This window comes from Poecilia reticulata, linkage group LG20 (assembly GCF_000633615.1).
Source record: "Poecilia reticulata strain Guanapo linkage group LG20, Guppy_female_1.0+MT, whole genome shotgun sequence".
NCBI lineage: Eukaryota > Metazoa > Chordata > Actinopteri > Cyprinodontiformes > Poeciliidae > Poecilia > Poecilia reticulata.
In genome coordinates this window covers 14,431,583-14,445,428 of record NC_024350.1, presented here as the reverse complement: position 1 = coordinate 14,445,428, position 13,846 = coordinate 14,431,583, and the positions used below count along the sequence as shown (strand labels likewise).

At 45.2% G+C, this 13,846-nt stretch overlaps 2 protein-coding genes across 2 annotated transcripts in view; one reads left to right on the top strand and one right to left on the bottom strand.

Annotated features, from left to right (window-relative positions):
* Positions 1–2,855, top strand: part of boc (BOC cell adhesion associated, oncogene regulated) — a 33,540-nt gene extending 30,685 nt beyond the window's left edge. The window contains exons 13-18 of the mRNA XM_008396313.2: positions 112–334; positions 432–617; positions 704–900; positions 1,413–1,495; positions 1,590–1,732; positions 1,858–2,855. Coding sequence (XP_008394535.1) covers positions 112–334; positions 432–617; positions 704–900; positions 1,413–1,495; positions 1,590–1,732; positions 1,858–2,024 — 999 coding nt within the window. The 3' untranslated portion in view covers positions 2,025–2,855. The remainder of the gene's footprint in view (positions 1–111; positions 335–431; positions 618–703; positions 901–1,412; positions 1,496–1,589; positions 1,733–1,857) is intronic.
* A 677-nt stretch (positions 2,856–3,532) lies between these two features.
* On the bottom strand, positions 3,533–13,695 carry usf3 (upstream transcription factor family member 3). The gene is made up of 7 exons (XM_008396314.2): positions 13,555–13,695; positions 13,006–13,132; positions 12,129–12,160; positions 11,908–11,990; positions 11,719–11,815; positions 6,272–10,974; positions 3,533–5,809 (listed from the first exon to the last, which is right to left on the bottom strand). The coding sequence occupies exons 2-7, from the start codon at positions 13,047–13,049 to the stop codon at positions 4,016–4,018; spliced, it is 6,753 nt and encodes a 2,250-aa protein (XP_008394536.1). The 5' UTR covers positions 13,050–13,132; positions 13,555–13,695; the 3' UTR covers positions 3,533–4,015.
* Positions 13,696–13,846: the final 151 nt, after the last annotated feature.

The window sequence follows — 13,846 nt, the reverse complement described above, 5'->3', positions numbered from 1 at the left end:
CTCTGAAATGTCCAAACTTTGCCAATTTAAGTCTGCAAATGTACTTAAAAATCCATCGGGGAAACTGGGTTTGGTATAAAGCTCATTGTAATCGTTACCTCCTCACTATAGTATGATCCTGTGAACAACACGCCCATCTATGGTTTCTACATCTACTACCGCCCAACGGACAGTGATAATGACAGTGACTACAAGAAGGATGTGGTGGAGGGGGATCGGTACTGGCATTCGATCACCGACCTGCAGCCGGAAACGGCGTACGACATCAAGATGCAGAGCTTCAACGAAAAGGGCGAGAGCGAGTTTGGCAACGTAGTAATCCTTGAAACTAAAGGTGAGAGGATTTACAGAGGATGTTTGTTGGATTTTCTTGAACATGTAGTTATCTGACTAAGATCTTCCTAAGCCTTTTCTATTTATCTTTTCCTCAGCTCGACTTAATAACCCGCGACCTCGGGCTCCGGAGCCTACAGATCCAGAGGCTGAAGCCCCCGGCGTGCTGGTGCCACGGCCTGGCGACCTCCCCTACCTCATCGTTGGTATCGTCCTAGGAGCCTTTGTTTTCATCATTGTCGCCTTCATCCCGTTCTGTCTCTGGAGAGCCTGGGCCAAGCAGAGTGAGTTTTCCCCAGAGATCCTCAGGTTTTTGATGACAGGCTGTTGCCTTTGCACGTGTCCTAATTCGTTACTTCATTACCTGCAGAGCAAGCGTCAGACTTATGCTTCCCAACTGTGGCTGCTCCGGTGTCGGCATGTCAGTACACCATGGTTCCTCTGCAGGGACTGGCCCTGGTTGGACACTGCCCCCTGGACTCTCACATGAGTCCTTCACGTTACCCCGCTAACGGAGAGTACATCCAGAACGGAAAAGCTCAGCACTGCCTTCCAGGACTGCAGCAGGTGAAAACACTTTGACTGAAGTGGCATGTGGTACACTGGAACAAAAATCAGTAATAGAATTTCAGGAGCTGTGTAAAAAAAAAAAAAATGCACATTTAAAGGCCAGTGTCAACATACTGGTGAGAACATTTAAGAAAATGTTTTTACAAATGTATTTACAGGCCATAACTGATTGAGATTAGCTTAATTTTAAACTAGAAATACTTGTACTTGTAAGTGTATTTTTTTTTTCATCCAAAACACATTCATTAAATAACTAAATGTTGCATCTCAATCCAGATAATAAACTCAAAGCTTTTACTAATTTTGAATTCTGGCTAGGGTTGTTCACTTGAGTGGGACAGAAAGGTGTTTTCCTTTTTGTTTTTTGTTTTTTCACAAAAAACATTTGGCAATAGTTCCTGTTCTTTTTTTGTTGCCGACTAACAAACTTTATAACAGTTCTGATACTGCTAATAATGTTTTATTCTTTTATGGTTGAATAAAAACCTTTATGTTCTCTTACATTGCAGGATGAAGTGGATTGTGACTTGGAGTGCAACACGCTTCTGCCACAGGCAAATGGACATCTGCCTCTTTACCAGTACTCCAGCAGGTTAATAATTATTCACTTAAACTAATGGCATTTCATTAAGTAAAGCTAAAAATAAAAACCTTCTGCTATCATTGTAAATGTATATTTTTCTCAGGGAGGCGGATCATCAGGAACAGAGCCACTGTTCTCCTGACGACTCCACTCATCAGCTTCTGCCATCTTCCCATGAATTTCTCAGCTCACAGGAAGTAGGAGGCGGCGTTAGGTTTGGCGACGGCACGCCAAACATCACTCAAAGTAAGTGTGGATTCTTCTAATATGGAAGGAACAGATGTGGCAAATAACCCATTGAGATTTGAGCGTCATTCTGCCCATTGTAGAAATCTTAAAAATATTTAACCTGCTCTCTTTCATTCCTGCAGAACAGGAACCTCTCCGTCTTTTGTCACTTGAGGACGACGGCGTTTTCACCTCCTCTTATTCCACGACCGCAACGCAACGATCCCAAGATACAATACAGGAAGTAAACATCCTCCCGAATGAAGTGTCCTCTGAGAACGAAGGGACGTCAGACACCACAGATGCATAACAGACTCTTAGTGAACATAGGAAAAAAAAAGGAGAATATATTTATTTTTGTATTAGAATATTTATATATTTATGCTTTTGTACATATAATTGTTATTATACTGTATATATGGGTATTTTCATATAAAAACATGATTAATTCATATAACTGCTCACTCTACATCCTTGACAAGGGGAGTCTGCATTTCCAGAGCGACTTCCATTTATTCAGCACTTCCATGTCCAGACCTCACCCGTCCATTCCTTTCTCACTTTGCAGACATCACCCCTTCCTAAATGTTCATTGCGTTTAGCTTTATGCAGACCAGAAACAAAGGGACCATTTCTCCAATCAGATGCTGTAATTATGAGGTGCTGTCATCACGTTCTCAAGAACCGAAAACTGCCATTGTGTACAGCTGTAACGTAATATACTTTGCTTTTCATTAACAAACTATTAACACGTGTATGCAATTTAAAATCATTGTTTTCAGTAGTGTACATGAGATTATATATTGTGTATATAGTTATTTATTTGTTGGAGTTTATGGTATTTTAAAAAAAAAATCATCACTGAATGGGAGAGATTCTGGAAAATAACAGTCATCGATAAGCTGAACTTTACTCTGCAGCCACTTCTGTTTACTTGTTCGCTGGTTACCAAAAGACTGCCAGGTGTGGAAGCTGTGACAGGTGTTAGTATTATTCCTTCCTGACAGGTCAGTGGAAAAAGTATTACATAAAAGTGATCAAAATGAAGGAGATCCTGAATCTACACTCCCTAAAGAGTGCAGGCTGTTTTCTGCACATGCTGGAGCACTATTGCATGTAAATAAAAAGCTTATGAAATAATTATGGGTGTTTTGTTTCTTTTGACTAGCTTCGACTCATTAGCTGGTGTTTCGGCTATAATATACTAACCACTTGGTGTGTAATGCTCGGCACAATAATTTTATTTAAATGATTTACCGTAAGAGGAAAAATGATGAACGACAAACAAGCTAAGCCAGCATTATGCTGTAAATAAGAGTACGCATTATCTGTTGGGTGTTATGCTCACGGCCTGATATACTTGTCATACAATATTCAGATCTATGCGTTGTTCTCAAATAAGCTACAAATGGCATGTTAACATAACATTAGCTAATCTATGTTGACAGCAGCTAATATGCTAACATGTTAGCAAGAAAAAAAGGCAGGGAAATGACAAAGTTATCCTTATGACATTAGCATGTTTGAAATGGTATACAAAAGCTAAAGTTAGGCAAAATACTAGTTATCAATAAGTATGGTAGCTAAAGCAAACATCTAGAGATGACGCAAAGAAGGATTGTTCATATGAAGAACATTAGGTTATCCTGGGCCTCCTCTTCGCTGCCTTTGAAGCAGCATCTTTTTCAAAAGCTAATTCATAACTGCTGTGATGCAGATCACTGCTGGAGAGTTTTCCTGCCTACTCAGGTGAGTTAAAAAAATTTTTGAATACTAATTCTGTAAAACTGGATTCTGAAAACAAGAAAACTCAAATGACAATGTTATCCTTATAAATTTTATTAATTTTGTATTTACAAATACATAATCTAGCAACTTTGATATGAAATATTGGTATTTACAAAATAGCTCTTCGAAAAATCTGTACAGTACAACCTGATAAGTTAGTAAATTAAATTAGTAACTGTGCAGAAGGTTTCCTTTTGACCCGGAATTCAAGTTCTAAACTTTTATATTTTCTTCAGAACCAGTTTAACCAACATTTCGAAAAGGAGCATTCAGGACTTATTTCCATAAAATTCAAAAGCCTTATGGAAATTTTAAATGATTACTCTGACATTAGGCATGTCAAAAAGAGAGAAAAACAAAACAAAACTGAAACTGAGTGGACATGTAAACAAATCCCCTCACATCAAGTGCTTCATCACTTCTTTAACATTGAAACAAACTACACATTTCAAACAGAAAATGCAATTGTTTGCTCTTGAACAACAATCCAAAAAGGCATTAAACTGAATCTCATCACACAGCTGAACTGCCATCATGGCCCAGGATGTGGCTGATGTTGTGGGCCGGACGATTGGGTTGCTTGCTAGAGTCAGCTGATGATGTGTTGGTCAGGGACAACAGAGGGGACATCTGCATGGATGAGCCATCCGAGGGCATGCCGGTGGCGATTTCGGGGAACAGCGAGGTGAGGCTGAAGTTGGAGATGTGAGGGGTGATTCCAGACGATGGCATAGGAGGCATATCCGGAAGCAAAGGGAAACTGGCCTGACCGAACCCCACTGGCCGCGTCGGGGAGAGGATGGAGCTGAATCTGTTGTTGAGAGGAGGGGCGCTGGCCTTGTCGGCGCTCGGGCTTGTAAACATTTGGTTGGGAAAGTACTGGAGGGCGACATCACCGGGGAGGCTGGGATGGGCAGCTGGGGAGTAAGAGGGGTAAAAGGAGGGTAAAGTGTTCTGGGGCTCCACTGGGAGGAGGGACGGTGTGCGGGAGGTGCTGGGTTGGCTCACTGGAGGGATAAATGTAGAGTTTGCATTAATCGGGGGAGGAGGGTTCATCCCTCCCTCTGAAATAAAGGGGAACCCAAAGTTCTGAGCCAGGTGTTGGTCAGAAACAAGATTGTTGTCACTGGGAACCTGTGCGCTGTCTGCCATCAAGCGCACAATGGTGGTGCGGCGGTTCTCTCCTCCAGGCTGAGTCCGGCCCAGCAGGACCCCTCCCCCTGAGGGCAGAGGTAGATGGCCCTCGGCCTCAAAAGGGTTGGTGGGTCTCTGCGCTCCCGATCGATGTCTCAGTTTGACGGGATGAGCGTCTCTGGGCATATGTCGGGAATGCTGGCTGATGGCAACGGGAGGTCTGGGGATGGCAGAGGAGCGGCCGGGCTCAGAGCTGCTATGGGGGGTCGGAGGGTGGGGCAGACCTGCTCGGACGCCTGGTCCTACGTGCATATTACTGCTGACCTGAGAAATGTGGCCTTTGTTGGCCTCTGTGAGTCGCATAGCTGGGGCCTTCTGGGACTGAGGCACGCTCGGACTGGAGGCTTTGGCCTGGATGTCTCCTGATGAACTTCCAGGCATGCAGCTGTACTCCATGGTCACTGGGGGACAACACTGAACTGCTCGCTGATGGTTGCTCTGCTCAGGAAGGTGTGGAGAGAGGAGGCTTTGCATGAAACTCTGGTGGCAGCCTTCCTGTTCCCGAGGCAGCGCAGGACCAACTTGGACTCCCTGAGGGCCGGGATGGGGTCCACTGTAGCTGCCACGATTTCTTACGTCTGCAGTGGGGCCGACGCTCATCCTGAATCCTCCCTGCTGCTGTCCCTGAGGGCCCCGCTGAGAGGGGGGTACCGACTTGGGGGCCATGTCACTCCCACGAGAGACCTGAGCTTCAAAACTGCCGAGCTGATGCGTTCCCCCTCCACCAGCCATCGCCTTGAAGGACTGACACTCAGATATACGTTGGTCAGCGGATGTAGAATGGTCAGATGAAAGGCGGTTCTGAGGGTTGTGAACAATGCCAGCCTTCCCTCGCGATGTGTCCAGGTAGCTGCGGAGGTCTGGTTGCTCTTGGGTGGCACCACGACTGGGCTGGAGATGGAGAGCCATGCGTTGCTGCTGATCCCCGCTAGTGGAGCTTTTACCGATGAGCGCCTCTGCAGAGTAGTTCGACACGCGGTGACGCTCCTGTCGAGACGGAGCACAGGCCAGCTCAGATGAACGCGACACCGTGTTGGTGGGAGGAGAGATGAGCTGCTGCTCCAAGCTTCTAGAGCTCATCATCCTCTGCATAGCATTATGGTCCTGACCAGACTGCAGGACGACAAGTTAAAGACACAAAAATCTTTACTACATAGCAAAAAGAAGGCGATAATATGTCATAAGATATTCTTTAGTAAATATGAAATAAGGATGAAATTCTGCATATTACAAGAAATCATAAATAAAAATGATTTTTGTCAGCAAATTTCAGGGTTCCCTTACATTTTTAATAGTAAAAGTTCCCTGCTTCAAAAGAAAGAAAGAAAGGTTGAAATAAATTGCAGAAGAAAGAGAGCGACCGAAAGAAACGAGCAAAACTGCTAAGGGAAGACAGCAAAAGAAAGAATGAAAGAGCCAAAAGAATGAAAGAAAGGTTCCGTCGTCTAAAGTGAGAGGTGCTACTAATCAAAAGCAAGATTCATAATTTAGAGGATGAACTTTAGCAGTATTTCTCATTCAGATTCAAACAAATGATCATAAACTACACATTAGTAACATGCTACCCATACCCACCTTGAGGTGGTCCTGCTGAGCCAGGTGGCTGTTGTGATGGGCCCTGGATCCCACTGACTGGGCCTCGCATGTCTTGTCCTGATGCCTAAAGTGCTGCTGTTGAATCTGTTGCTGTAAATGCTGAGGATGTCTGGGATGAGAGTTCTGCTGCTGCTGTAGCTGCTGTTGATGCTGAGTCTGGGGAGGCTGCTGGTGCCCCTGCTGCTGTTGTTGGTGTTGTGGATGAGACGCTTGGTGCTGTGTTGGTTGTTGATGCTGTTGAGGCTGTTGGTGGGACTGCTGTGGATGCTGTGACTGCTGCTGATGGGAATGCTGATGAATTCCAGACTTTTCCAGGTGATGTTGCTGCTTCTGCTGCAAGCCAGCAGGTGAGCCAGTTTGATTCCCTCTGACGATTCCTCGCTTCTTCTGGACATGCTGCTGCTGTTGCTGCTGTTGTTGTTGTTGCTGCTGCTGCTCCTGCAGCGCCCTCTGGTGTAGCGAGTGGCGCTGTGCAGGGTCAGATTGAGTCAGGTGGTGCTGCAGATGATATAAATGGTGTCTCTGCTGCTCTTGTTGCTGCTGTTTCATGTAAAGGTTCCCTCCCAGATGCTGACTGGGCTGGCTAACAGGATGCTGCGGGTGACCCTGTGGCAGATGAAGCCCGCCTGACTGGTTCTGCTCAGGAGGACCTTGAACGGGGCAGTGACCATCAATGGGGCGCACGACTGGGCTCATGAAGGAGTTTGATGAGAAAAGAGGGCCTCCATTTTCTGAATTAATCCTAGTCATTACAGCTGCAGAGGTGGACGGCAACTGTCCCAGCATCATCTGACTGTGGTCTGGTGCTTTCACATCCATATGGCCCACTGCGTTACCCGGCGGAGGGCAAGGCTTTGGTCGTTTTCCTGCATTTAACATCGCTTCTTCTGGGGCTTGTCTTTTGGAGATGATCTTCCCATGTCGCTCACCTACCACACTTCCAGGTGGGCCTCTTATAGCATTATTTTTCAAGGTGGCGTACTCTGCTACGTGGGCAGTGCCTGAACAGGTTGAGATGGCGTTGCTTGAGGGTTGAGACATATGAGTAGATGTCCCGGCTGGAGAAGGAGCTGACCCCTGTTGGGCGGTCAGACTGGGAGAACTGGGATAGGGTTGGTGATTGGAGCTGGATCTGATCAGATTGTTAACACTGAGGCTAGCGGCTGTCCCACCTTGGGTTGAACTCTGAGACTGTCCTGGAGGGAGAGGTTGAGATTTTGAGCAAGCAATATTTTGAAGATGTCTGTTTGGCCCACTCACAGACACATCATGGTGTTTAGACGCACCTTGGTCCATCAGTTTGGTTATCTTGCCCGGCTGCCCAGCTGAGCCTCTGTCTCTGCTGGAAGACACTGGTGGGGTTTTGGGGGAGTCCCATGTAGCTGAAGCAGTGTTGTCCCCTGAGCATCCTCCACTTCTTCTCTCTGGGCTGTCTTGTTCTAGCATCGCCAACGCGAGCATCTCCGCTTGTTCGGATGTAAACGCAAATGATCCAAAGGAGCCGGAAGACACACCGATGCTATGGCCTTGAGGAAGCATCGATGCGACAGAGAATCCTCTCCCACCAGCTCCCCCTGTGGTCATTGGAGAATCAGTCTGCCTGTTGGAAGTCATATTCTGCTCTATTGACTGGTCATCCAGGTTTGTGTAAACTTGTTGAGACACTGCAAAGTCCTTCTTTAAGGGAGCTTCAGACATCACCCCAATCAATCCTTCTTTTCTTGCTGCTGTGGAAGGTCTCTCCTCCAGAGCATCCCTGTCAATCCTCGTTGTCTGAGTTGGTTTGACTTCTGCAGTTCGACACAAGGAAGGTGGGGGAATGTTCATGTCAGTATGTTGTGAAGGAGCTCTTGCAGTACTAGCCTTTTTCTTAATTTCTATAGTTGATGTGGAAACTGTAATAGAGGCGGCTGGGGCCGAATCAGTGGGTATAGGTGATGAGATGACAGGTGTGGTGGGTGAAGAGGATGAAGTGGTGGGCTGAGAAGAAGATGAAGTGGTGGGCTGAGAAGAAGATGGTTGATCTTGGATCTTTGATTTCTGGGGAACAGTAGGTTGCACTGTGTTGGTATTCTGAGTCACTGATGCAGTAGACTGAATACAGTTTGGGGGCAAACACAAACTAGAATCAGAAGCAGAAGTTACATGAGGGTCACTGGAAACTGCAGAGGTGACTGTGGGTTTATTTTGTTTAGCAACAGAAGAAGCAGCAGCTGGCAGGCTTTGCATTATGGTAGTTGTAGTAGTAACAGTTACCTGTTTAACCTCGGACACCAAAGGTTTGGTTACAGCAGAGCTGCTGTTAGAAACTAGAGTAATTTTATTCTTGACTGCTAAAGCTGAGCCATTTGATGGCTTGATGGGCGTTTCACAGACGACCTTTGGTGCAGCCGAGTTACTCTGAGATGCACAGACAGAGCTTTTATCCTGCATCGGACAAAATGCAACAGAGTTGCTGGATGAACTGCACACGATCATTTGCTGTGTGTCCTGACCCAATGCTGCACAGCTTACAGCATCTTGCGAATCTGTAATTGTGGTGTCCATTGGTGGAACGTTTGCTGAGGACTGTAAAACTTGAGATGCTTTATCTTGAACTGCCTGGCTCTCTTTAGCAGTAGCATTAGAAGATTTTTTGAGAGGAATTGGTTGTGCAGTCCTGAGCTCTTTCTTTTTGGGAGGTTTGGTCCTTTTAGCTACCACTCTCTTTGTGTTTACAACAACGTGGGGCTTTTTTCCTGAAAGCTTAGAGGTGCTGGCAGCTATCCTCGACGGAACCTGCAGCTGCTGAGCAGGTAGTGCAGGTGCAGATCCAGGTGCAGGTGCAGTAACACCAACTGATGATGTAGGGGTAAGCAGACCACTGCTCTGGCAAGACCGAGGGAGGCCTTGAGATATGCTCTGGTTCAGACTGCTAAGGGCACCTAAACTGTTGAGGGCCACATTAGTAGTGGGCTCCTCAGTGGTGGTGGGCTGTACCAGTTGGAGGGTGCTCTGACCGATCTGGGAGCCACCTTTATCAGAAGTTTTCACTGGCTTCAGAGCAAACACCTGGCCATTCACAGTGATTGTTTGTGGGGCTGTGGAGACTGGTGAAGAGGAGCATCCCTGGCTGACCTGCAGAGGATGGCTCACCTCTGGCTGGGTGGGACGAGGCAGGATATGCACGAGCTGCTTTCCCCCAACACTTTGTAAAGGAGGGACAGTCACTGAACTGGTTGTGGTTGGCGTTTGAGTGGAAACAGCAGGGAGAGAGGGAGGGCCAATGTTCAGCTGGGAGCTCTGAGGAGCAGGCACAGCCTGACTGGGGGCTTGGATGATCACTATATGCTGACAAGGCGTTTGATTCGAAATGTCCTCTCTCACAACCTGCTGGGTGGAGCAGGCACTGGCCTGCTGCAGGATGACAACACTTGGATTGTTCGTGCTCTGAGGTGCGGTTACACCTGGCGCTGCAGCGGTAGCACCGGCTGGGTTGACCTGCAGAACCTGCATGGTCTGCAGAAGGGGTAGCACAGCAGCTTGATGCTGAGGAACCAGGGTTTGCTGAGGCTGTGGAATAAGGGCTGTTGGAGGATGAGGAACCAATGATGCTGGCTGCAGAACCGCAGGCTGAGGCTGAGTGATCACAGCTGGTTGCGGCACTATGGCTGACTGGGGTACAACCGCACATTGAGGCTGTGTCCGGTTTAGAACTGCAGCTTGTAGCTGAGGGGTACTTTTGAATGGATTAGCTGGGATATGAGTTGTGATAGGTGCCTGCTGTACAGGCGCCTGTGGCTGCAGCTGTATTTGAACAGGATTAACAGAGGGTCTGCTGCCCACAGAACATACTGCAACCTGTTGGACCGTCTGGGTGGTACTGCTAACCTCTGGCATAGACAAACTTTGGCAGACTGGTTGCACTGTGTTTCCTGCCATCTGCAATGTTGTCCAGGTCGTCTGTGTGCTGCCTGCAGCTCCAGCCCTAAGAACAGTTTGATTGGCAGGAACTGCAGTGTAGCTTACAGTTCTGATGGCAGTGTCCTGTGTCCCCAAAGAGGAACCCCCCGATGATGCAGAGGTTATGGTCTGGGTAGATGTAGTGCGTGTGGACACAGACTGCGCAGTGCTTTCAGTGGTATGTGGTGAGGCTGAATTAGCTACTAAGGGAATGCTCTGAGGCGGGGGATCGGGCTGCGCCTGCTGGAGCAGGGATGTGGTGGCTGCAGGGATCTGGAGGGTTATGTAAGACACAGACGGCGCCAAAGAAGGGCCTACAGCAGGTGTTTCAACCACACACTGCTCCAACATCCTCAAACCTGATTTTGAAGGAGAGGGTGTCGTGGTTGAGCCTGGGAGCAGTGCAGGGGTGGTAGAAGTAGTACTGACTTGCAGTAGAGCTCCATTAACTTGCAATCTGGTATCAGATGGTGGCTGAACTGCTTCAGAGGAGTTCTTTCCCGGGCTTGCCTGATTCTCTGAAGGGCCGATCACATTGCCATTGGAATAAACAACAATTCTCTTTGGGAGCTGATGGGTAGGAGTCACTTTTGCCACTTTGGCACAGCGGTGCTTTCCCTTCCAGTGAATAGTTGGGTCCTCTAAAAGGCTAATATCATGAGCTTTGAGGAGCTCAATGTAGTGAGCGCTCTCCTTTCTCAGTTCATCCAACTGACGCCGCAGTCTCCGGATCTCCTCAGCTACATAGAGACAAAGCAGGCATTTGTATTTTTAAATAAATACTTAAGTAATTGATAAACATCAAGTGGAGCATAACTGTGCAGTGGTTTTCTTTTTTTTTTAATAGATGTGATTTTTAGGGGTAGGACTGGATAAGCCAGGGGTGTCCAAAGTGGGTCCTCGAGGGCCGGCATCCTGCATGTTTTGGTGCTCTCCCTGGTTTAGCACACCTGGATCAAGTAATGGCTCGTTAGAGGCCTAAGGGGAACATTGACAAGCTGAAAAGGTTGTTACTACCACCAGGGGGAGAACTAAAATGTGCAGGACGCCAGCCCTCGAGGACTGACTTTGGACACCCCTGGGATAAGCCATTAATTCTTCCTGCTCCCTCAAAGGTTGGGTGCCCTGCAACTTTTACATATGCCACTGCTTCAACACACCAGAGTCAAATAATGAGGTCATTAGCAGGACTCTGGAGAATTTAACTGCATACTGAGGCGGTAATTCAGCCTCAGGTATGTTGGACCAGAGTTGCATCTAAAAGATTCCAGACACCATCCCACATGCTGCTTTTAGAAACATGGCTGAGTAAACATATAGCATTATAATTTTGATTATTATAATTATTGAATTATTGTTAGCATGCATAAAAACTTCAAGCGCAGCCTGTCACTTTGCTGTTGGTAGACTTGATTGAGGGTTGCGAGATAAATAGAAGATCCTTTTAAAGTTCATGAAAAAAAAAAGTACAAAAAAACCCTGACCTTGGACTTTATCACCACCGTCCAGAAGCAGTGTATCATTTTGTTTCTTCAGCTCAGTAATGTAGCGAAAAGCTTGGTCCAATATCATGTTCTTACTCTAAAAACAGAACATTGACATAAAATAAAAAATGCACACTGTACTAGATAGACACATGGATGACTGTAATACAATAAAAAGCAGCTATTTACCTGTTTAAGTGCCTGAGAACACGGCAGAAGATTTCCAATGCGATTAATCCCCGCATTAATTTTCTCCTTTCTGTGTCTCTCAACTATATGCAAACACAAACAAAGAGAAAGTAGGTTTTATAATCCAATTAAATGTTAGGTAAAAAAAAAAAGCCCTATAGCTCAACTGTTATTAATTAGCAGTTTTTAAAAAGTTTCAAAAGTAGCAGACATGATGTTACCTGCATTATGAGATTCTTTGTTTTTCTTCTTTCTGCAAAAAGAGAACAATTGATAATGCATTGAAAATATTTACAAAGGTTATAGGTGGGCAATATGATTTTTGGTGCATTTGTTTCAAAAGAAAAAAGAATAAATTAATATAAACATGTCTGGAGTAATTTTTTTTTAAGTTGGGCAAGGGGACGCCATCATCATCAGGATGAATATGAACTTGGGGTGCATCTGTACAAAGCAATCCCAGATCAGCCTGTAGTTTGGCTTTAAAGTCATGACACACTTCAATCAAGAGAAACAAATAAAAAGGCCACACTACAGAACTCAATGGACATTTGTTTAAATTTTATTTTTGTTAATAAAGGTTTATAAAGGATAAGCAGGTACAGTTGATGGGCTGACAGACAAATGAATAAGCAATAAAACAACTTAAAAATGGTCAATGTTTTTCGGGAACTTTTAAACGGACTGGAGATTGGTTCAAATCAATTCGGAGTTGTTTTGGTAATTGTTATCCTTTGCCATTACAATATACCAAACACTGATACTGTGATAACAACTGTGATTTAAGACGTATATAATGGTTTTAAATCAAATGAACAACAATTTGTTGAGCAACAAATCATCCAAACAATGGAGGATAATTTTCAACTAAAGGATTTAAGAGGAACGTTTTCTTATATTATGAGAAAAAAAAGGGAAAAAGAACAACAGAATCAATGACAGTGCAATATTTATATTCTTTGTAAAAAATAATAAGAAGAATAAATAAAAGACCAAAGAACGGGGAGCTTGTCTATTTAAGCAAAGCGTTGTCCATGTTTTGAATATCCCCATTCTCTTTAAAACTTAACATGTTCATATGTATATAAGCATACTCACTTGGGTTTTCGACCAGGTGTCTGAGTTTCAGTCATCTCTGGCATCCTGTTATAACAGTTGCCTGAATGGTGAAAGGTGCCAGTTAACGCATTCAACAACTGGACCTTAAGTCCGGTCTGTTCCCGTCCTGCACACAACACAAAAACGCTGTAATCATCAACAGCTACGTATTAACAACTCCTATGTTACATTTGGGCTTCCTGGAGAGCAACTGGATGCTAACATGCTAGTGCAGAGTAACCTAGCTCTACTGCAAACCTAAATGCTATAACATTTAAACTTCTGCATAAAAACAGCTTCTTTGACAAACCGTTCAAACAAATGTTCTACTTCTACTTCAACATAATCACATCGACAACAGATGACGTTCAAACGTCTGTTCTGTCACTTAAATAGCAGAAAGCTATCAACCTGAGCATTTAAACAAGCTAGTTAGCAAACAGCTATCTTAGCTTACCGTTACCTAAATAATTATTGGACAAATTAAAAACGAAATAATTTACGTCCCATGTAACTAAGCGTAGTACAACAAACGTAAATTCCACCAACCTCTAACTTCGGCATTGTGGTGAATATATGTTCCAGTAACAACTTAGACATTAGGAGCTAAGCTAGCAGAGCATTCAGCTCATCTCTCAAAACAATCTAGATACACCTAAATCCGTGCAGAGGAGGGTTGTACCTTCGAGACAGCCAATGGAATCGCGAGTGTAAGAAGTCTCAACCAATCACGAAACGGTAAGGAAAACCTCACTGTATGAGTTCGTGTCTAGTGAGGCTCCATTAGTTTTTTAGATACATGTAAAATGTGTACCTCCTCTATCGTGAAGGGTTTATATAT

Excerpts from the sequence above, each read along its gene's own strand:
- usf3 (XM_008396314.2), bottom strand. The coding sequence starts at position 13,049 with ATGCCAGAGATGACTGAAACTCAGACACCTGGTCGAAAACCCAA. Across the intron at positions 11,816-11,907 it reads GTTCTCAGGCACTTAAACAG|AGTAAGAACATGATATTGGA; the intron begins GTAAATAGCTGC and ends TTCTGTTTTTAG. Across the intron at positions 5,810-6,271 it reads CTCAGCAGGACCACCTCAAG|TCTGGTCAGGACCATAATGC; the intron begins GTGGGTATGGGT and ends GTCGTCCTGCAG.